This window comes from Acromyrmex echinatior, chromosome 2 (genome assembly GCF_024713525.1).
Source record: "Acromyrmex echinatior isolate Ae372 chromosome 2, ASM2471352v2, whole genome shotgun sequence".
Taxonomy (NCBI): domain Eukaryota; kingdom Metazoa; phylum Arthropoda; class Insecta; order Hymenoptera; family Formicidae; genus Acromyrmex; species Acromyrmex echinatior.
The window spans coordinates 10751249-10776530 of record NC_141853.1 but is presented as its reverse complement, the minus strand read 5'-3'; the positions used below and the strand labels follow the sequence as shown (position 1 = coordinate 10776530).

The 25282-nt window shown below is 38.4% G+C and overlaps 1 protein-coding gene across 7 annotated transcripts in view; it reads right to left on the bottom strand.

The window, feature by feature from the left end:
* tay (tay bridge kinase) overlaps window positions 1–18549 on the bottom strand; it is a 37523-nt gene extending 18974 nt beyond the window's left edge. For 5 of the 7 annotated variants that reach the window (XM_087403676.1, XM_087403679.1, XM_087403677.1 and 2 more), the window contains exon 1: window positions 15420–15524. In XM_087403676.1, coding sequence (XP_087259802.1) covers window positions 15420–15443 — 24 coding nt within the window. In that variant the 5' untranslated portion in view covers window positions 15444–15524. Of the gene's footprint in view, window positions 1–15087 lie in introns of all 7 variants that reach the window. The other 2 variants (XR_015544303.1, XM_087403675.1) reach the window with 1 other exon arrangement.
* Window positions 18550–25282: the final 6733 nt, after the last annotated feature.

Below are 25282 nucleotides of genomic sequence, written 5' to 3'. Positions count from 1 at the left end.
TCGAATCTAATAATTTTTTTTATCCTAGAAAACTTTCCTAAATTGGAACTTTTGAGGATAAAGCAATTAGAAGAAACTCGCCTTCACGAAGCCGTGAACGTGGGATAAGAAATCCTACTTTTGTCATTTTATGTTACTTCACGCTGAGACTGGCACAAAGCGGAACCGAAACGTTCGTTTGTAAGGAATGTAATTATGTATGTTAAGTTGGACAACATTATACTTTTCTTCGCACCAAGAACTGTATTGACACTTGCAACCTTCTTTTTTATATTGTTATTTAAGTTTTAAGCGAAATGCTAATTATCGGACACGTAACACGTGAAAATGAATAGCAATAAAATCATTAGCTTCCCTGCTGAATACATTAAAAGTCCACCGAAATCGAAACTACATTGGAATATTTTAGCATTCTCGATCTCGTAACGATAATTTGTGAAAAATAAAGAGAACAGAATTTCCATTTTTTATCAAATAAATATCATACATGATTCTTTTTCGACTTATTTTCGTTGAAGTTTTTCCCACAGCTTTTGAAGAAGAGATATATCCTGAACAATACTTCAAATATTTAGACTTAAAATATTTTGTCAAAACTGACCTGCTCTTGTCATTATCTCTAAATTTTCTTTCCTTCGAAGAACGTAAAATGGATAATCATATCTTCCATATTATAAAATATGTTTGAAATATGTATACGCTCTCGATGTCGTTTTGACAGGATGAAAGATATCGATTTATCTTCGAAGGCTATTTCTATAAATACATAAAAGAATACGTATCTTTCTCTTGAACTATCATATTCTATATATGAGATAGAGAGCATTTCAAAATCCGAGAAACACGGTCGCTTCTCATTTTACGGATTCCTTCTTTTTACGAAAGCAACCGCAACGACCCAAGGAAAGATGCGAAAGTAAGAGACGTGGACTTTCTTCCGTATCTTAGGGAATTACGAAGAGAAGTGGGTCACTTCTCATGCAGGTGCAAGCGACTTTCTTTGTCGCCGGACACCGATGTCATGTCCCCCCATATTGATCTCTACACCCAAAAAAACCGTCAGCGCTAAAACCTTTTCTTTTACCCTTTTCAAAATATGAAAAAAAAAAAAAAAAAGTATTGCATGGAAAAGGTCGTGGATGCGCAATTTTAGCAAAATCTACAGCAACACGAGATATATGTTTTCGTCAAAATGAATGGAAATGTTTATTTACAAAACGAGTTTATTCGCCGCGCGTATCTCGATATACCATATCGTTGATAATTAATCGTTGGTAATTATCCGACGGATCTCGTGTATTTGCTATCGATACTGTTGAATCTCATTTATTTACCAGTATTAATAAGAGCTTTTGTATAATTAACTAAAAGCGATAAATGTAATGTAGTTTTTATTAATAACCCGGAGATTTAAAGGATAACGATGTGGGGGAGAGAGCGAGTGAGCCGATCGAGCGCATTTTGATTCATTATTAAAATATGCTACCTCGTTACGCATTCATCGTTGTATCGCGTATAATTCGGGGGATAATAGAATTATTCGCCGATGATAGTCAATTACATTGTTGCCTTTGAGTACCTCGGTAATTTTTATAAATCGCTCGCCATAAAATAACTCAAAGCGCATGCTTAATTATAAGGTAATTAGGTTACCACGTGTCATCCAATTGTTATCGCTACGGCAATTAGCGGGTTGCCGATCGCTAGGTTTATTATTTTTTAACGAACTGTGAATAACGTAGTGATGTATTCACGAATTATTTCACGAGGCAATTGAACGGGGGAAAAAAAAAAGTAGATGAGCAGTGGATTTCGTTGCTCAATATCACGAAAAAATAATATCGTTTCATACAATAACTTCAATGTTATTCCAATCGTCACTAAAATTCTGCATATGCTTCAAATTGTTACAACATTTATAATCCTCTAATGATCACTTCTGCGTGCAACGAGATGAAAATTGAATCGCGACAAGGTAGGTGTGTATTGAAAATACGACAGATATCTATGAAAATGCATAGAACGAACATCTCTCGGAGATATTTCATCGCGAAGATGGAATAAATTTCACGATGACAAAAAGAACGTAGCTTAAAAGATTCAAATTTATCTACTTTACTTTTAAAAGAAGAAATCCTTTTAAAAGAAGATGATTTCGCAAAACAGATATTTAAATCGTCAATCTTCGATGCTATATATCAATATTACATAATAAAAATCGACATATGTTTTATGCTTTTCGCGTTTATTAAAATGATAAAAAAACCTAGCAAAAAAATATAACGCAGTTGTCATAGATCAACGTAGTTAAATTCGTAATTAAATATAATTGCGAATTCAAATGCGTTCTACTGCGCATTTTAATAAATTGTTTTGCAAATTTTTGTATTCAAACTTTCTGCACGTTTTTTTCCGTACACGTAAAGAATGGTTTTGTTAAAATATCTAAAAATTTAATTACACACAGAAAAATGTCATTCTATTGCTATAAGAAAAGTGATTTTTTTCAGTTTACCTTTTTTCTTTCAAGAAACGTCATCTAACAAAAAATATTTTTTTATAATAGCCTTGAAATATACTTATTATAAATTCAGAAAAAACAAAAAACTCATTGCCATATATTTAAAACAAGAATTTATTTCCATATATTTAAAACAAGAATTTATTTTTTTTTAAGAATTTTATAAAATTATTATCGAAAAAAGAATTATATATAATAAGCGATGTGTTTTCATTCAATAATTTTGATTGAAATATTAAACTTATTAGGATTCAGAATACATTTTTAATAAATTTAATGCTTGTGATAAAATTATAATAGATTTATGGATATAGAGATGTAGACTTTTGAAATATTTGAAACAAATAATTAATATTTACAAACACAGTAATTAATATTTAAAAATACAGTTTTTTTTCTCTGTGTAGATAAATTTGAAAATAATTTTATTAAACTATCAAAACAATTACACACGCTCAAACTCACTGGACGCTAGAATATCAATATTTTTTTGCAGCATATTGCTCATTACGCTCGAGTCTCTCATACTGTAAAAAGTTTGTTTGCACTAATTGGAATTCCGGTTAAAAACGAACAGAATTTTGTGGTTGAATCTGTTATAATTCTAGTTGAGATAACTAAAAATTCTGATTGATGTAATCATTCATTTTGAATAAAAAATTTTTCCCAACGCACATAATTATTTTAATGGTCCAACAAAATTATTTTCACAAATTTGCCTCTATATAAGTGAAACTTTTAGAGCATTTCAACAAAAATCAAATGTTCTTTCCGTCTAAAAAAGAATCGAAGCCACAGTGACTCTCCTATCATACTATATATTGGGTCATCTAAAAAGTATCCGCGGTTTTTTGTCACTAGATGGTATCGACCATCAACATCATCTAGTGACAAAAAACCGCGGATACTTTTTAGATGACCCAATATATACTTTTGACTTTCAACTCTTGCGTTCGAGGACTCGTGGGGTTTCTTCAGCGACGAGGCCGTCCGTCAGTATAACATCCGACGGATACGCATATCTCATCCGGGTGATCTCTGTTGACGGATCATGTGGCAGATTCGACCGTCCTTGCTTCCCACCGAACCGACACGCGTCGCGCGAATACAGCAGTTCTGATTTATTGAGCAGCGCGCGGGCGCTGCTGCCGACCTCACTCTCTAGTCTCTCGGCCTCGGCATGGCTAACGACATCGCGGTGCGAGCGAGCCCTCGGTGATGCGCCGAACGCTGGCGATTTCGTCCGACGTAAAATTACGTTTCTCGGCCGACGAACTCGAAAGCCCTTCCTCTCTCTCTCATTCTCCCTCGTTTTCCCTCTTTCTTCAGTTTCTTCCGCTCGCGACGCGAAGGAAGACTCGACTCGTTCGAACGATATGAAAAGTTTCAAGACACTTCGGTTCAGTTGCCGCGAAAAAAGTCCTGAAACATCGTTCGCTGAGAACGAGTAATTCGAAGCCTTGTAACGAGCGCATCTTATCATTGGGGGTCTTATCAATGTACACCCTCGTAAGGGCTACGAGTGTTTATTTTGCATCGAGCGCGTGCATGCTGACTGTTCAATTTGCAATTTAAATTCGTATCCTTTTCTGCAGGCTTGTGATTACGCGTGACATAAAGTTTCATGTATTTTCTTCCTTACTGGAGTCTGTATTATAATGAAGTAGCTGTGTTTATATTTAACTTCTTCGCGAATCGCGCTGTCTCTCGAAAGATATACGAAAAATGACTTTCATGTTACGATTCTCTTCAGCGTGTTGTGACGTAACAGACTGGTCGATACATAATGTACATTAATCTACCGATGTTCAGAATCTTATCGTCGAATTAAGAAATAAATTCATATAATTACGTGTCAATTAAATCATAATTCCCTCCGTGTCGCGCATCTATGAATCATATCTACATTATCGCGAACATTAATTAATGGAATTATCTTTAATTTAATGTTTTATACGCTTCTTGAAGAATCAGAGTCTCTCGTTAAATTATTAATTAAGACATCGACGATTCTATTAATTCTTATTCGCTTTCTTGGATACCATTCAAAATTTATACGAAACAAATAATGTATTTAAGAGGATCCTATAAAGTCGTCTATTTTACCGGATTCAACAGAATTTATATTGCATTGAAAACAAATTTACTATATCTTGGTACACGTTTTTAAAAATAGTATTAAGTAAACATTTATTCACAATAAATAAATATTTACTGTAAACAAATTATTCAATAAAAAAATGATAGATCAAATTAATTTCATCGAATAAATGTGTTTTATACATTTAGTAAATATTTACTTGGAACTATTCGAACAAATATTTATTACGATTTATTATTATTGTTACTACTACATCAATATAGCATACAAATTTTCTAACTAATTGATCTTTCATATTAGATATCCAATTCTAAGCACCTAATCCAAACCCAAGATTATATCTATTACAATACAATTATATCTACTACAATACAAAACTTATGTGAAGCAAATATTGTTACGAATCGCCAGAAGCTGATAAAAAAACTAATATTCCAACTTTTTCGTTTTTGTCGTATTCGATCTATTTGGAATATATTATCGTTTATACTTCAATTGTTAATTAAAAAAGGATCGTTAAATCAGTAAAGATAGAAAAATACTTATTAAAATTCTCTTAACGCGTGACATTTCTTGTATAACGAGGCCTCATTTGTCAGACAACGTGACACTGACCTCATCCCGAATTCACGAGCGAACATCGACGATTATCGATCCCCAGCTTTTTAATAGAAAAGCCGCTTTCAGAACCGCCGTCAACGTCGATGATCAACGAGCCCGATATTTCGATCAACGCAAACGGCCAACGTCCTCGAGGAAAGTCCGATGTAATGCAGTTTGCGGATATCTTAATAGACTATAACGACAAGTGCGTTCCTCTAGATGCTCTATTCATAGAACGTATTGCTATTTATTATCGCGACTCTCGTGAACGCGGATGGGCGAAACGTTTCTTAGCGGGGAGCCCATAATCATAAATAACTTACTCTATTCTTCTTTCTTTTCTTTCCATTCTCTCATAACGTTTTCAAGTCGCTACCAGTTTATACGCAAAATATGTTTGTACGCGAAATATGACAGGCACCGCAACAAAAAGCCATAGACAATAATTCCAAATGAAACAATATGTGCAGAGCATGTAACAGTTTCTTTTGTACGTGGAGCTTTGCTCCTGAAAAAAAAAAGCGGCGTTAAAAATTCAATCCAATTTAGTGAACCTCGCTGGTGACCATTGTTTTTTTTCATCATAGCGCACAATATCGTGATTTGCTGTCCGAGATTTTGTTAAAACAAATAAATTGTCCTGAATAGCTGTTAAATCAGTGGAAACCACAAAAAAATGACAATATTATGTACAAGTGCGAAAAAAAAGATGTCCACCGTATCGTAATACGTACTAATTCAAAATCCATCGTACAGAGAAAAAAAAAAAAGATACAATGGAATGACTAGCGAAAAATTATTGTAGTAGCTGATGTTTCTCATGAATCTTGAGGTATAATAATATTTATAAGCGTTGAGACTTAATTACGTAAAAAAAGTATATTGCAAAATAGTTTGTAATCATGTTAAGCGTTAAATTGCAGTGTTATTAATTGCCGACATTTAATATGCGACGGAAGATATACGTTGAAAATCCACGGGTCGCGTTTCCACACGTTAAACTGATGCCCTGAAGCGTTATTACGGCATAATTACGCATGCACATACATTTCACGGCGATGTTAACGCGCGACGGTATATTTTTCTGAAAACGGAACGATATCGTCCGACGAGGGAACAAATAAATGGGAAGAAACGGCAACGAAAGACACTCATTGTGAGAGAATCGGCACCTGGCGGCGAGGTTGGAGTTTGCATTCCGGCAGGATCGGAGATACCAAAAGGACTTTTTTCCTTCTGTCACCTCCTCCTCCTCCTCCTCCTCCTCCTCCTCCTCAACCTCCTCCTCCTCCACTCCCACCTCCACGCACAGACGATGATTGTAAAAGGATACGATGGAGCGAAATGGCGCCTTTGACATCGAACGCGCCAAATGCAATCCGAACGACATTCTCCCGAAACATTTCGCAAATCGGAGTCGAATGTTTAGCGGAGGACAGGCAAGTAAATGAAATTCGCTCGCAAGGTCGTCCACCGTTTTACGGTTCGCTTTACCCGCACAGTATTCCCAAATAAGAAAGCCAAGGTCACAACGAGGGAACGTCATTTTTAACAGGCTCGAAATATCTCGCCGTCTTACGATTCGTAATTATAATTTATCATGTAGGCTGCTGTATCTGTCTTATCTAATCGATTGCTCCGGTCTATTAGTTCCAAACATCGGTCACGCTCGCTGTTTTTTGAGATTATTATGTTTATAGTTAATTACACCAGAAAGAGAGAGAAGGGAGGAGAGAGAGAGAAAGAGAGATAAAGACATTTATTAATATTCTATAGGGCAAACCCTCTACGATATAAAAAAGATAAAAAGGAAAAATGGTAACACAAAATATCAAAATAAAAATAAAGAAATACAAAGATAAAAGGAGAAAAAGAGAGAGAGAGAGAGAGAGAGAGAGAGAGAGAGAGAGAGAGAGCTGATTGTCACGTTCCGTTACCGACCTTTCGAAGCGTTCTATTTGCCGCGTTCTCGTGATAACGGAGGCTCCAATAACCAGAGAAGTGGCGTCGATAACTCACGGACAACGGATGTGCTCTCTCGTCACATCCGCGCTCTCCGCGACCATTTCTATTTAATTTGTAACAGATTACAGCGCGAGAGAACACACGTCTCTCTCGCGGTACTTTTAATTAAGAAAATAAAAACCGTCGCCGCGCGCGTCAGAGAGGGTGGATTTTCCGCTTTGCCTTTTGAACATCCAGCAGCTTGCTTTGAGCAGCTTGATTCATGCCGGAATATCTATTCAGGAATGATCGACAGGCCCGTTTAGACGGTACGCGTACTATTCTGCTCCGTCATTCGCACGCGCGATAACAATAACGTCGCGTTTAGCGTTTCAACGGTGTTAAAAGGTACCGGTTGTTTTTCAATGCCGTAAGGATGATTATATGTCTTATTATTCTAAAAATATTCTACTTACAGAAATATCTAAAAGTGTGTCCAGTTGACTTGTATAAGATAATTCATTATCTGGAAACGTAAATATATTTTTACCATACTAAATAAAATTTGGAAATGATGCTCATTCATTAAAAATATCTAAATATTTGAATTATATAAATCAAAATAGAAATGCTTGAAAAAGCAATTAAATTTCTTTTCTGCGAACTATAAAAACTTGAAGGAGAATATAATTCCTCTTGATTTCTCCATTCAATAATGAGAACATGACACTTATTATAACTTAGCAATTATTAATACAAATATTAATTTGCTTTCGGACAATAAATATGTTGCCGCAATCGATACGCACAAGGACGATTATATAATGTTCTATAAACATTTTGAATAGAATAAATATGAATTCGAGAGAAATATATCTCATATAAACTTAATTACTGTAATAAAACGTAAATTTCTATATACTAATAAAAATATGGAATCGATTCGTAAAAATATTTAAATGTTCGAATTGTAAATCAAAATAAAAACGCGAAGAGAAATTTTTTTTTGCAAATTATAAGCTTCAAAGAAGAAAATAATTCTTCTTGATTCCCGCATTAAATAACGCATTAAATAAAAGAACACAGCTTATTTAGACGTAGTAATTATTAATACAGTAAATACTTCAGCAAATATATATCAGTGCAATAAAAATGCTCAGAGTAACTTAGTAACACGTTCGATTAGAAATGCATTATTTCTACGACAAAAAGATGTATCGACTATTTTGACATGAACGATCTGCACGCGCGCTACGATTTTTGTACCCGTCGGGAAACAGACTATCCGGCTATAAGGAGTCACGCGTTGCTTCGGCTTCGTCACTTTTGTCCTTCAATCGTGACACGAGTAACGACGATAAAGTAAAAGAAGGCACGAGGCGATAAATTTACAAGGCGTAGCGCGCACACACCGAAGCCGGTTGCATAAACAAGCGCAGCGAGCGTAATGTTTATGATAATGAGCGGGTTTTACCTATGGTGATATGTATTTTGCGGTCGTCTTGTAAAACGGTTGCCTGAAGATAAATGTCATTTTTTTCCCTTTCTTTTTTTTTTATGAAATAAAAATAAGCGCAAGAAATGCCGGAGTGACCGGCAGCTCCGCGATTATCGCGTCAACGCGAGATAGATAGAAGTCTAATCTCGAATATTGATAACGAATATGTCTGCAATGCCTCCATTAAGAAGGGGGAGGGAGAGAGATTATAGCTGGAGAGATTATAGGAGGAGAGACTAGGGGGAGCGTTGGTGTGTGCACGAATTACCGCAATGACGCACCGTAATGATGCAGTGTAATGACGTTTATGACGTTTACGTGATGGTATCTCGTAATTATTCAATAAAAAGTTCAATTTTATTGTACGATATTTTTTTACATTACGCTAAATATATACGTTCAAGTTTAATTTGTACAGAATATTCGCGTAAAAGAACTATCGATCTCGAACAAAAAGTCCAGTTGTCTTTAATTTACAATTACAATTAATGGTGGAATAATAATTCAATGCAACGGAGACACATTGATTTCTATTGAAAGTCTGGCTCCTTCATTGAAATTCGTCTGGCATCGAGAAGTGCTATTGGAAAAGACGAATCTTTGCGTCGAAAATTTCGCTTCAAGTAGATATCAAATTTGTGTTATTTGAGGATCGGCGATACGTGTTATTTAGAAACCGACATGCGTTATATAAATGCGGGTTATATTTTTATCGTCATAGGCGTCATAGCAATATATTGAAGGCGGGATAGACGTAAAGCACTGGGATCGAGCGGGTGAATGGTTGCAACAGGCGAGCCACCTGCAGATTCAAGCCAGCTGCATGGATGCCCATCGTCATAAACACGATGCAACCTTGATAGATAAACTATAGATGCTTCATCGATACGTGAAAAAAAACTCTCAAGTGCCGATTAAATAAGAAAAGCAGAAAGTGATCGATAAGAGCCAACGTCGTAAAATGTAAAACGCTAAAATCGAACGAGGTTGAAACGTTTACTTTAGAAATAATGTGGAAATGTCTTTAATTAGGCGAAAAATAAGCATCTGCAATGACGATAGCTTCGCGGCAGTTATCTTCACGATTATCAGTTTGCAAAAGCAAATCGTCATTTCAGATCTGGTCGATATCGAAGAAAATTACGTCAAGCTATTTTATACCCCGACGAGCAGTAATAAAAGTATAAAAATAGAAATAAGCGATGAATACGTAATTATACAATTTATAACGTAATCAGTTTTAAGATCGTTATAATTTTATAATGCAATTATCTAATTTTAACAAAAATTTTTAATTTTGTCAAACTATAATATATATCATAGCGATATTTCACGCTGAAAATGTATCATCCAAGTTTATCGAATTTAAAGAAAAGAAAGAATTTAACTTCAATGATGGAAGGACGAACGGAATTTGAGGGATTTATTCATGTCGACGGAATCGTAATATATAGCGTAATACAAATTTTAACGTCCCATCCGGTATACCGAAAATTAAATTCAACGAAATATATTACCAGTGTTTTGCCAAAAAGAAAAGGATGACGATGTCGCGCTTAACGAGACTTTGCAAATAATAAAATGTAACGATTTAACTTCCCGGCCGCGATAAATCACGATAAAGGCGTCCGCGCGCGTAATTACGCGGCATGTCTTCGAGTTAATTTGCGGATTTAATGTGCGATACGTCGCGCCAAGTTTTTACCGTTCTCGCCGAAAAGAAATAATCTCGAGCGACGACGCATAAATCACGACGCAGGGCTCGGGACGCGATTAACAAAATAACTTTCACTTCGGACAGGTCTCTTTGGTAACACGTCGTAATGTTGCGGAAACAGAACGCATCGATGTGTCCTTTTCACCGCTCTTCTTATTGATATATCGATCCGCAAATAAAACAACTCCACGGCGAGATAAAACTTGATACAACGTGAATTCACCGGATATTTATTTTCGTTTCTCTCAGTGATAATGATAGTTATCGAGTAAGCTTTTTTTTTTGAAACAAAATCTAGTTCTGTAATTATGTTTTTGCTTGAAAAAAAAAAAGGAAGTTTTTGCTTTAGGAAAAACTAAATCGTGTTTAATTAAAGTAATCATTCATCTTTAATTGCACGTAATAAGACATTTTCTGTAAACAAAAAAAAAATTATTACTGTAATAATTGAGATTTAATATCCTGTTATCGTCTGGAGTTAGCGATATTATGTAGAAGACGTAGAAAATTGTTAATCATTCGATTAACTTGATCAAAACAGGGGATGCAGGAAGCGGCTCGACGAATTTAGAGCAAAAGAAGAGTTTCGCGTCTAAGGCAAAATGCACACTCGAGAGTCTTGTTATCGAGGATCACTCGCGGAGAGAATGAAACTCTCAATTGGGCACTCATTAAGTGTCGCTCTCAATGTACGCCGGAAATTTTACTGTCGAGGATTGCTCGCGAGGGAATAAAACTCTCAAGGGCCACTCCCGGCGACGTATGCACCGATGAGCTTTACTGTCGAGAATCATTCGTCGTTACGGGACACCCAGTTCTTTAAACATACCAGAGAAGAGGACCAAATATATTTATAATTTTTATTTCTACACCATTTAAGTTTACGGGATCTATTTGGCTCTCTGGAAAAATTCTTAAAGCAGGATTGTTCCCTTTCGAAAAATTGTACAATAGTCTAATTTCCATACCTAATGCGGCAGCGTTAGATATCAAAGAAACAATGGTAATTTAATCTGTTGAGTGAAATAATGTTTTATTTTTAACTTCCATGTATATTAAAATGTAAATTAATTCATATCTGTGATTAATTTTAAAATATTATAAATAATGTTTATGATAATGTATACACATACAGTAAATAATAAAGTAGATTTAAGTCGAAATTGATACATTTATTGAGTTTTATTCCAGTATTTTCGTTAAATTAACGACATATTGAATAAGAGCAGTGGCGACTTATAGAATTGATTAAAAATAATTCAAATTAGATTTTAACATTAAGAATTTAAGTCTAGGATCAAATTTAAGTCGGAAAACCGTTTGACTGCGCTCATTTCATGCCGCTTCGATCCACAAAGTCACTCTCCATCCAATGGAAACAATATTCTAAATTGATCCGCACCGAAGTGGAACCAAATTGAGAGTTGGAAATTAGACCAATGTTTTTTTTTATGACCCCTCACTAGTAAACGAAATTTATTAAAACGATTTATTAAAACGAAATTTATTAAAATGATCTTACCAAATTATTGATAAGATTGTAAATACACGCAATAACATAAAATGTGTGTAAAGCCACAGATTAAGAAAGACAAGCGTGACGACCTTTCTCACCCGTAAAAAGTTTCTTTAAAAAAAAAAAATGTAGACTAAATGGGACACTTCTAACCGCATAGTATACATTTTGAAATTATATAAGAGAAAATATTATTTTTCATTTATATAATAGATAAAAGGCAACGGAGGCGCACATTACGGCGCGCGTGTCGGCGATATACCTGACAAGGTCACAGTTCATTACGATGCAAATTTATGTCAATAGCGGAAAAATAAGTATTCGCCACGCGAGCGATTTCTCTTATCGACGTGCTCTCATGAACGACTTATCTATCTTCAGAACGCATTCGTGTTATCTCCGATTAGAATCAGCTTTAACCGCTTTATCTTCGTTATCTCGACCAAGGTAACTCTTGCCATATTTTCGATTACGTTAATTACAAATTTGTTAAAACTTTATTACATCACTAATATCTTTTTAGTATCATTCTGTATAATTATATTTATATTCAATTTTGAACGTTATAATTATCTTATATAAATTATATACTCGGTATCCACATTCACTTTTCGACGTTTTCGAGCAAGTTTATAAAGTCAGAGAAATTTTATAAGAGCATTTGAATAGAAGATAATAACGCATTATTGTGTTTTGTGTTCTCTCTCTCTCTCTCTCACTCCCTTTCGCGAAGAGAACTCGCAGTCTCGCGCGCACAGCAAGTGGATTTTCATCTCTCGCTGCTCGTTCGCGCGAGAAGAGCCTGCGTCGTGAATACCGTTACACGCTACGAAGAAATGGTCGGTACACGCATTACGACGCGACGCGACGCGATGCGATGCGATGTAATGCGATGTAATACGAACCGCGAGACAGGAGCACGTTCGCGTTGCTCGCGCGAGGAGAGCGACGGCGAGATCGTCGTGCTATCAGTCGCTGATATCACCGAAGCGCGTTCCAAAGGCCGGTTGCATTGCACGGACGACGTCGGTTAAACTCTAACCGCGATTAAACCGCGCGAGTGGCCGAGCTCGAGTCTACGAGAGCCAGAATGTCTCTAATATAATTTGCTGACCAAAGTATCCGGTTGCTTGGAAAATAATGGCCGATCCATTTGACTTGAATCACTTATTTCGGTACAAGGTGTATATATATATATATATATATATATATACATACATTCTTTTCTCTTTTGCTCGTTTCATATTAGCGACTTTATGATCTGCTCCGTTTATCTGCGCCAGTGACTCTTACTCGCCCAATTACAAAACTCTTCTGCATACGACATTAATTGTGTACGTGTTTTCCGTAATTAAAGTATATATACGCCACCGAGATTTTACTAATTAACACGAGACTGTCGTGTTACGTTTGTTTTTTGACGTTTTTACACTGATGCTTATTGGGTTTATAAAGTACGATTTGAGAAACCACTGACTTCCATCGTCAATACTTTAAATGAACTTAATTTATGTTATCTCAATTAATTAGAAATATCAATTGGTTATTATTTCCCAATTAATCTTGTATTCCGCATATAAATTTCAAATGCGCAAACTTATTTGAGTTAATTGAATAAATAACTTATCGGATATTGAATTACTTTTAATAGAATTTCTGGAATTCGAGAAGTTGTGAAGTAAATAAATCTCTTCTTTCATACGTATTCATATTAAGTAAATCATTTTCTCTCTCTGCTTTATAATAAAATTATAATTCTAAAAAGAGGTGGAAGAAACTGTTGAAACAATTCTTGCTACTAAAGTTGTCTCACGGTTTGCTTATAAAGTAATATATTTTCGATGACTCCTCGCTGGTACATAATTCATTGAAAATCACTTGACGACAAGATCATAAATATACATAAAACACGGCGACACAAAATGCGTGAAGTTACAGATTAAGAGGAACCACCGTGACGACCTTTCGCACCGAAAAGAAAACATTTTTTAAAAACGTTGACCAAATAAGACGTTATACAATATGACATACTTGAGACAGTACAACTATTTGCCTGCGCTTTTCAAAGCTTTAAAGAAGCTTTAAAGCTCCCTTTATCCATATGGCATAAAACCTGAGACACAATTGAAAAGCACAGGCAATAGAAGCAGAGAATAACAGATTTCAACTTATCCAGAAATTGTATATCACAGAATATAAAGTTTTCAATAGATTGAAATCTTATTTGCTGTTTCTATTACCGGTCTTTAACTTAACTCTTTTCATTTTGTTCGAAATGAAAACATAAAATTCGCACTTCCCCAATTTTCTTTATACACATTTAATTGCAAGTAAAAGAGGTAATACTAAAAATAGATTTCTTGATTTAATAGTGATTGAAGCATATTTTGTAAATATTTCTGAAATATATTCTCCCATATTGTGCTACAATGATAGTATGTACATAAATGCACATACATATGTACACAAATCCATTAAATCTGGAATGATTAATGAGACAAGATAAACTAAAAGTACTATTTGTCGACGGTCGTATAATTCAAATGGTTAGTCACTTCGAGAAGTAGAAAATCTTTAGTTTGGATAGAGAGAATCGATGAAACAAATCGATGGACAATGATTATAGGACTTTGCAAATAAAAAAAATTGAACAATATAATCCCTTGGACTTGTATTCTTTCTGTCCGAATTGTTTAAACAGTCAAAGGATTACGTATCCAGTATTACGAATCGATTAAATAATCCAATATCCTGTTGGGTCTCTTCGAGTAGCATAGACTCTCTCTTTCTCTCTTTTCTCTCTCTGTTCGAGTTCATATACATATGTTTCCAACTTTCTATTTCTGATCTTATATATGATAATCTTCGGATACGTGACTCGCAGAAAATTCGTATTTCCGCCTAATCCGAAAGAAGAACCGAATTTGGAAAAGAATCAAAACAGAAAGACAAACAAGAGCCGAGAAGAGTAGAGAAGATTTGTAGGTTATCTCTAGGTTATACTTTTAGGTTATGGCAAGTACATCACATCCGAAGACGACGAACATGTTTCCGATTTTCCTTTCCACTCCCTACAATCACTCCACCTCATCTCTATAAAGATCCGATCGCGCGGATCTCGTTCGGACGAGAGAAAGACAGAAAATGAAAATAAGTGGTAAACGAATGGTTCCGGTCCGTCGCTCACCTCGAGTTCCTCGTAGGAGCGGAAGGCGAGGATGGCGAATCCGTCGATAATGTCCTCCTCGAAAGGTGGCTCCTTCTGGTTGGCGGCCGCGAGGGAAGACTTCTTGCGCGGCCTCGGGGGTCGCGGTGGCCTGGGCGGTCGCGAGTGGCCGTCCCGCGGGTGACCGGTCTTGGCGGCGAGTCCGAGGCCGCCGCCACCGCCACCACCGCCGCCGCCACCGCCGCCGCCGCCGCCGCCGCCGCCACCACCACCGCCGCCACCACCACCACCACCGCCGCCACCGCCTCCGTCACCGCCACCGACGCCACCGCCAGCGGGGTCCTCGTCCTCACCGCTGTGGCTATCCTCCTCATCATTCGGCGGCCGTTGTCGCGACTGCTGCGATTGTTGCTGCTTCGCGGTGGCCAGGCTCTCCCTCTGCGCCAGCATGCGCTGCGCCCGCTCCCGTCGCCGATTCTTCTGGCTACGCTGCTTCGCCTCAATCTCCATCTTCACAAATGAAGATCTCCAAACTATCTCCACGCACACACGGCACTTTATCACTCGAGGGTCGTCGCGATCACTCGTCGCGCGGCGATACTACGATCAACATACGACGACGTGGACGGCGCGAGGGAAGGCGGCAGCGATGATGACAACGACAAAGGGAGCACACGACAGGGAGCAGACGACAGCAGCGATGGTCGTGGCAGCGTTCTCGTGCATTCTCTACAGTCGTCTCGACCGATGGGAAGAGAGACGGGAGCGAGGGAAAAGAAAAACCGAGGCAGGGAGAGCGAGAGGGAACCGAAGCGAGGGGAGAAGAAAGGAAGACGACGTGCGGAGGGCACTGGAGGGACGAGAGGCAAAGATGGTGCGGGTAGAGGGAGACGGAAAAGGGACAGGGCAGAGAGGAATCAGGAGAGAGAGCAACAGCAGCAGCAACAGCAGCAGCACCACACCGTGCTGCCTCGGGGTACGCACTCACGGAGACGTTGCCGTCGGCACGCAGTACGCACTGTCGCACGCACACTCTCCACTCGATCCCCCGATATGTATATATATACGTATGTATATATATATATATATATGTATGTATGATGTGTATATATATATATATATTTCCTCTTGTGCGTCTCGTCGAACGAGTCTTCTCGGCTCTCTGGTCTCCAAGTCGTGGCGCGACGCGTTAGTCGCGGATATCGCGATAGCACGAGAGAGAGAGCACGGTTTAACGGCACGGCGCGATGTCACATCGATCGCGCGCGGTGGTCGAGGAAGAGGAGAGAGAGTCCGGGTGCGTGTGTGGCGAGGAGGCACGCGAGAAACACGCACCCAAGTCGGACAGACGGGACAGACGGGACAGAGACGGAGAGAGAGAAAGAGAGAGGTAGAGAGAGAGAGAGACAGAGAGAGAGAGGGAGAAAGAGGGACGGAGAGAGAAGACGAGAGCGAGCGAGCGAGCGAGAACGCGGCGCGTTAGGGAGGGAGATAGAAAATGACAGCGGTGTATACTGTATTATACCGAGATGGAGCACTCGCGAATCACGAGCGAGACAAGTACACGCTCTTTTTTGGGTCCAAAGCACGCGCTGGAAGGCCGAGGAAGTAGTACAACGGTCTCTCACGGTAGCGCACTATTATCCAACGTTATTTTATTGGTTACACACACCGAAGATCGAGACGGGGGTTTTAATGCACCACGGGCTTAATAGCCCGTCGCTAAACACCACTGGGAATCACAGGCACCTACGGAGCACACGGAGCTCACGGAGCTTGAACGGAGGCTGAACCGTATAAACGCAGCTGGATTGTTCGTACGGGACTTTTGTTTCCTCCCGTTTCGACCTCGTCTTTTTCTTCGTCTTCGTCGTCGTCGTCGACGAGGTCGTGGTCGTAGCCGTCCACGTCGCGGCGGTGATGATCGCGGGCGCCGTTATCATCCTCCTCACGTTATCGCCGCGCGATCCCTCTTTCCTTCCTCTTCTTCTTCTCCTTCTTCTTCGCCTCCACGCTTCCACCTCTTCCTCCTCGCCACCGTCGTCGCCAACGTCGTCGACGTTCGTGCGCGAGACGACGACGTCGTCCAAGCGCAGACACCTCCAGCACCACTACTGCCACCGCCGGCGGCCCACGGGCCGTCGTCCTCTCGTCTTCGCGACGTCACGTCTTCCTCTTTCTCTCTCTCTCGCTCACTCTCTTTCTTTCTTTTTCACGCCGAGTGCGGGACAGCGCGTGTCTTATGCGTGCCGTGCGTGCGTGCGTGCGGGCGTGCGTACGTACATGCGTGCGTGCGTGCGTACGTGCGTACGTGCGTCCGTCTGTCTGTCTGCCTGTCCGTCCATCCGTCCGTTCAACTGAACCGACTGACTGCAGCGCAGCGTGACGCGACGCGAAGCGGAGCGCCTATCGTCGTCGACGCATCCTGCGAGGACTGCACGTAGCGCACCGATTGTTTGGAATGGCGGATCGAACGAATCGCACGCACGGTTGCCGCATCGCACGGTGTAAACGGTGTAAAAATGGCCGCGCGCCGACCTGCCTTTGGCCCGCCGGAGACCAGAGCGTGTCCCGTGCCTTCGCTCCTGTCCTCTACTTGACTGACTGACTGACTGACTGAACTCTCGTCTTCCGTTCCGTGCACACCTTCTGTACTTCCCCTCGTCGCCGTGTGTGGCGAGCCTGGCGAATCGCGCACGTATCACAGCAACACACCGTTGACGGACGTCGACGACGTCGTCGTCATCGTCGTCGTCGTCGTCGTCGTCGCCGTCGTCGTCGTCGCCACCGCGTCGTGTCACGGGACGATGACGCGTGACGAGCGCCGTCGCTGGCGCATCGTCGTTATCTTCGTGCACATATATTACACGTTAAATACACACCGGGGTTAAGTTACCGTCGGTACGGTGTCGTCGTCGTGAGGAGCAAAGACGGAGAGACGAGACGACGAGCGAGAGAAAAACAGAAGGGGGAGGGGGGGGCTGTGGGACAGAGACGGAGCGAGAGAGCTGTGATATATTCACTGATGATATCCACGGCGAAAAGGCATCACACACCGTTCCCCGTATTACACGCGAATTATAAGACGATTTTGCCGCCCCGCCGAAACTATTCACGTTCGGCGCTAATTCTCGCACTCGCACGACGGCTTTGCATTTCTGTCATCCGTCCGCGACTGGCCCTTATCCTCTTGATCCTCTGTCTCTGTCGCGCCACCGAAAGAATATGGCGTACGCTCCGCAGACGGTGCATAAACGTACACACGTATACACACGCATACACACACACGTACACTTAGCGCACGTTACACCAACACAAACGGTGTACATACGTTACACAAGCGGAACAGAGAATCACCGTACGGTCTTCTGGGGTCGTGGCTCTCGCCACGGCGCCGAGCTTCGCTCTCTCTCTCCACTTCTCTTCCTCATCGGTTCTTTAGCTCCCCTCCCTTCTAGCCCTTCTCCTTCATGGCACTCGACTTTAATATTCCGCCCTCTAGACGGCTAGATACTTTTCGTTTCTTCCCTAGGAGGTACGCCAGGAATCGACCTGCGAAACGACTAGCAGCGGCCTCTGCGTTTCTTATGGTAGGAATTCTCGCCGCTAGGTGTCGGCACTTACCTTGCGCGAGTGATATCGATTTTCGATGCGCAGCACGGCGCGTAATTTTGATACGATCGTGCCAAGAATGGGAAACGAGAGAACCGTACGGCGCGAATCTACCGCAGCGAGCGGCTATTAACGTCTTCCGTGAATTAACGAGAGTACGTTTGGCCAGTTTAACGCCTGCTCAATGCTCGCTTCCATCGATTTTGAATCGTAACGCGAAAATTTTAATGGCAAGCAGACGTTTTTAGGTCTCGCATTATTTATGCCTTCTTTCTCGGCGAACGCGGACGGGAGAGGTAATTTGTTGTGATGATAATTTTATAATTAATCCTTTATTATTCGTATGGAGTGTTTGAACACCTCAACTTTCAAAATATATTTAATGCAAATTGTTTTAATTAAAAAAATTTATATTAAGTTAAAAATTAATTTAATAAACGATTTACATTTGTCTTCATTTAAAGGGTATTATACATAGGATGTTATTAATCTTTATTGCTAATTAAATTATAAAGTAACAACACGAAAATTGTGTAATATGATTTTGGGGGATTAACAAAAATACATGAATAATTTCGTTAAAAAACAACTATGTGACTCAAGTAGCAAGTCGACGTTTTAATAACACCTCGTTGGCGTTGAAGATACTATTAAAACGTCATTTAATGTCGCCTTGCTACTTCCCAGCAAATCAACATGTAACTGTAACATAACTTAGGAAGCTCATAAAGAGAACAATATGATATACTTTGTGATTATGGTGATATGTAGATGTTACATAATTTTGAAAATAGTTTAGGAAAACAAAGATATATATATTTCCTCATTATGTTATATAATTTGTAATAATTTGAAAGATAATCTAACTCAAAATAGCTTACATAAATACAACAATTGTGTCCTTCAGCTATTTAATGGATGTTATATACTGTCGATATGTATAAAATATATTACAAATACGTTGAATTTATTTAACTTCTAGGGGTGTGTTTATTCAACTTTGAGAAGACTATTAACACACTATTAACACTTTTTCACTGAGAGAAAGGACTTTGTTAATTTAACAAGCATCAGTATATCTTTAACAAAGATATACCGATCATTTGATCGGTAAATATGACAATAAATTTTGTTTGTTGTGATTGCTGCTAGTCTGCTATACCAACCAAATATTAATAACAGAAGCAAACTATATAGAATTTAACTTATCTTTTGAATTGACTTCAAGCTCGTTTACATTATAGAAATCGTAGATGATCATGAAGTCTTAAGTCTGAAGTCGTAGGAAACTGATCAAGCACAGTCAAATATAAAGAGAATACTTGACTAGACTTTTATATATACATATATGAGCCTCTTATTAGCTAGAGATGCTATTGATTATTTGTTACATTGACGAATTAATTTGCAATTGTAACAAATCGATAGTTTTTTTAAACAAATATCACATTTGTTTTCCCTCGATTTATTCCTGTAACAAAATTATTTCTCCCAATGTTGTGTCTATTGTATTCTATAATTCTCAATATTGTATTCTATAATTGGAAAGTAACAATAGAGTTAATGATAGACGAATAATCTCTTCTTAATTTTTTAATGTTCGCTACACTATCCAAAATATTCGCTTTCTCTCGAGATTCCGATGTAGCGTTAAAAGTAGAAGAGATATGCACTTGCAGAGCGCAAAAATAGAAAGGATGCAATATATTATACGAGCTCAACGCAGAGATTATTCTCGTATGACAATCTCGCAGTCGCTGAACGGTAGGCTCGTATCCTTATAAAATGACGAACGAGGACATTGGACGCGCAAACCGGACTGATGACGTCACATCGCCACATCGGTCGCATCTCTTCGCATCGTCGCGGTCAGGCCGCACCTGGGAGAGGCGCACCTCCTTTGAACCAGTTCGCGAGAGCAATTACGCTTTTGCGAGAAAGCGTCTCGTCGCTATTCCGCGATCCGCACTCATTCCGTGCTGGTTTTGGTGATGATCGGCACGTTTCCAAATCCATATAGGTAAACTTGTCGCGACTTCTAGACTCCGACGTGCCCGGAAAGACGTGTCCAAACTGGCAGGACGACGACGTCGAACACAAAATTGATTTCATAGCTCTCACAATGTTAAATAAATGAAAAAAATAATAATAATTCTTAATTAAACCTCGATCAATTATTTATGTAAAAAGAAGTAGGCAACTATCGGATTAACTGTATACGTTGCAATAGTTATTTGATATACGTTATTCTTCTGTGAGAATCTGTATGTAATCATAATAACTCAATTATATATTTTTTTAGGATCTCCATACATTTCTCCAAATGATAAAAATAATTCTTTGATTTCATCTTCGATTCATGTTAAACCAGTCAGGTTGAAATTGAGGAGGAAATACTTGAGATATTTCATTTGTGAGAAATAGTTTGGACCGCAAAGGATTAAGTTTCTACTAAGGTATCTACATCTTTCACACACTCACACACATACTGAATAAAGAGATCGTGCCACTAATATTCGGGATGAGTTGATCACGCGAATGAGACTAATCTGAAAGAATTTAAAGATTCGTCAGAAATCTCGCAACGATGATTTAACACGCTCGCAGCATTCAACATATATTGACATTGACACCGTTTCCTCGGATATATCGGACGTATTATGCATTAGCGCCGAGATTAATGCGCGTGTTTTGGTCCCAAGGTCTCGATAACTTCTCGATCTACTTGCACAATTCGCTGCGGCTGCGTGGAATCAGATTGCCGTCAAGGAAAGCGAGAAAATTATAATCATAGACGGGGAGAACGGTGTGTAATAGATACTTTTCATATAATTGCTTTCTATTGTTGATTTATATGAATGACGTGATAAAACGAACACGTTTCGATATTATCGTGACTTTTGCATGTACATATTAGCATCGATTACTTACTGGCTGTACACCGCTCAATGAATGAATTGATGAAAATTTATTGAATAATAATCCGTCAATAATGCTTCAGCTTAATTAATCTTGCATAGATTTCTCTACTTTTCGATGCAGTTCTAGTAAAACAGAGATAAAATGAGTGATAGCTAGTAAACATCGAGTGATTTAAACACGTTTGCGATTAATCCTGATCTATAATAGGTGTAGCAACCTTGCTGAAATTTTTTTCTTAGAATTTTTATACGAATTGGAACATATTCTTTGTATTTTAAAAATACAAAGAAAGTCTACATTTTCTTTAGAATTTTTCGTATATGTGAATTCTGAAATGTTTTAAGATTTCTAATATTTTAAGACTTCCCATTCTTTTACAATTTCTAAAAAAATATTTTTAACTATTTCAGATTTTACAAAATTTCTTCAGAAATTATAGAATGAGTAATCTTAGAAATCTGAGAACGTTTTAAAATTCACATATATTAAAAATTTTTTAGTCATTTCCAAAGAGTGATCTAATATGTATTGCAAAATCTGAGAAATTTTCTAAAAAGTTACAAAGTTATTTAAAACTTATAAAAAATTCTGAAAAGACGTACATAAACAATTCTGAGAAAAAGTTTACCAAAGAAGTTTAACCTTTTGCTAAGTTCTGCTAAGCTGAATTGTGTTTGTTTTTCTGATAGAAAACATTTCTAGCATTACCTTAAGTCATAATCTGTAAGACGATTAGAGATTGTAAAATTTAGAGCTTACAGTAAATTAACATCACAATTCAAAGCTAAAGGTTAAAGGCTTTACTATACCTATTACAGATCGGGGCTTACAATCGATCAGAAAAAATACGTTGTTACGTATCACGTAATCTCCGGTGACACGAGAAATAAACCGGCACAATAACCATAGTTGAGCGTTCAAAGAACTAATAACAGCAACAATCTCGGGGTATTATTGACGACAAATAGAGCAGATCGGCGTATCGTTGACTCATTCGCTCGTGCTGTCGTAATCACATGTGGACGTCTGATGGACCGATTTACGAAAAGGAGAGGGGACTCCAATGATGTTCTCTTGCTCTGCTAATTAATCATCGGGAATGATCGGTCGTCGCCATTTCAGGTCGACCTTGCGTGCGGCATCACCTCGCTGTGTGAGAACACGCTGGTTCACGAAGGAACCTGTATTTTGATTGCGCGAATGAATCATTATGTACATGCCGAATTTGATGTGCGATATAAGGAGCTCGACCGGAATGTATGCATTTGCATATTAACGACCTCGAGCGCTAAGAATGAATTTCTAAAAATTTACATTTTCGAAAAATACTACTTGCTTATCACGACAGCGCTGTTCGGGGACACCTCACTGAAAATGCGCGAATAAAACTTTTTCGGATAGCTTGCACTATAATTCGCGAAAGCAAGTAAATTCGATAGTCTTTAATCCTCCGGAATCGACGCCAAAATCTGTAACATAGTTACCGTATATATAAGACTTGTTCATGTTAATACGTTCCGTGCCAGTTTTAAGTGACTTTTTTATATCACCGCGCGTGCCGCGAGGATCGCGATATTTTTGTTTACATTTATTATATTTGTTAAATAACATGTATTTCATAATGGTTTAAAAAAATTACAAAAAATGATATTAAAAATTATTTTATAATTATACTCCTTTTAGGCAAAATATCAAATGGTAAAATATATCAAACGGAAAATTCGATATGAGTCATCTTGAGTGATATTAATTAAAAGGCACTAATTAATTTCAAAGCATCAAAATAATTCGTATAAAAAAAGGATGAAAATAAATATATTTTAATAATCCAAATTTGCAGATATAACATAAAGAAAATTGAGTTACTTGATATTTATGACAAAGAGATTTATATTTGGATTGATCCATAATAGACCCGTCGTCAGTTCCGTAAAATGTCAGGCAGAACATTTACTTGACAGTTTCATTATCTTTTAAAATACATAAATTAAGTTATACGGCACTATAATTACAATTTCAACATATTTCGGATATATAATAAAGACACAAAATCTTACACATTACGCCATATAATTTTTTGAACATAAAGCTTTTATAGCCACTTTTTATTTTCTGCTTATAATAATGTATTTATACTATATAGTTTATAATATATCATGTGCTTGAGAGGACGAGTCGACCTCAAAATGCTGAATAAATATAACAATTCTCTCTCTCTCTCTTTCTCTTTCTTTTTTCTATAATACATATTTTTTATTCTTACCGTTTATTGTGACGCAATATCGGTAATAAATTAAGAATAATTAATATTCTTGCAAAAAGAACATTAATTATTCTCTCGATTCTGTTCATACAGACTTTTCGAGTATGATATTTGCAATCGCACTCGCTACGTTTTTTGGTTTTTTTAGATATTCGACGCTCTTTAGTTTCGGCTCATTCTGAAAATAATAAAAGATGTTGGCGTAACAGAGTTCGACGCTTCGGAAAGGTCTCAAGGCGATCGCGCGCTTTAATGGGTTAATGGGACGTTAATCTCCGTCTCTCACGCAGCGATATCTCCGATTGGACGAACGCCATCGTGATAGAGATACACGGTGTTTGCCCATTCGGGCGTGTACTCGGTTGTCGCGTACGTGCCTGTTGTTTACAGTGGCTTCGCCCCGCCGCGCCAATCCTCACCTCCTACTATTCAATGCTCCGTTCCGACAGTCTCGGCATAAGCTAGCGAAGCCGTTTCGTTTGTAAAAAATTCTTTTCTACGTTTCCTTCTTTAGACACTGAGACTGAAGCTAATAGAATAATGTATATGCTGAAAATATTCGGTTCTTTTTTGCGGGATTTATTTATGCGGTTTGAATATACAAATATAAACAATATGAAACTAATTATGCTAATATTATTTATAAATGAAAACTCTTTCAAAGTTATGAATAGAATTAGTTAAATGGAAAATTATTGGCTTGCCTATAGACAAATTATATTTCATTCAAGGTCTGTGTAAGTTTAAAGCACAGGTATACATGGAATAGTACATTTACTTTTTTCATACACTTTTAAAGTGTGTAAAATAAATTCAAGTTTTTGTGCACATAGAAAATTTCCTCAGTTGGTGTTCGAGCAGTTCTTGTAACATAATAATATGATAATTGACTGAATAATTAAATCCGAGTCTACTTCGAGACTCCGAATCTATTATACGATTAATAATATAATAGAAAAATACCTTTGCCTATGTAAATACTCTTGCTTTTTTAAATACAAAATGAGACTGACCAACCTTTATTATCGTTACGAAATTCTAAAAAAGAGTTTATCAGAAACATTGCAAGAAGTACACGGAATCCTTGATAAATCCGTGATAAATTATCCAATCGCATGTTTGTGTTCCTATTCCGCAATTATTTCCTCTCGCGATTACTATTCGAGCTTTCATGGGCAAGCTGGTCAGGCACTTATCGCGTGTCTGATGGGACGTTCCTTTTTAGGAAACCACGGGAAGGACGAGCGAGTCCATAATTCATGGACGGATCCAAAAGATTCGGCGTGACGATGCGCCGAATTCTATATTTGTCTTTCCGCCGAGGTTGCGTTGGAAGAAGTTGTCCCAGGCGCGGTTCACCACGCACTCTGGGCGCCTCACCTGCTAGACTCGAGCCTGAGGTGCCCCAGGTGGATCCGT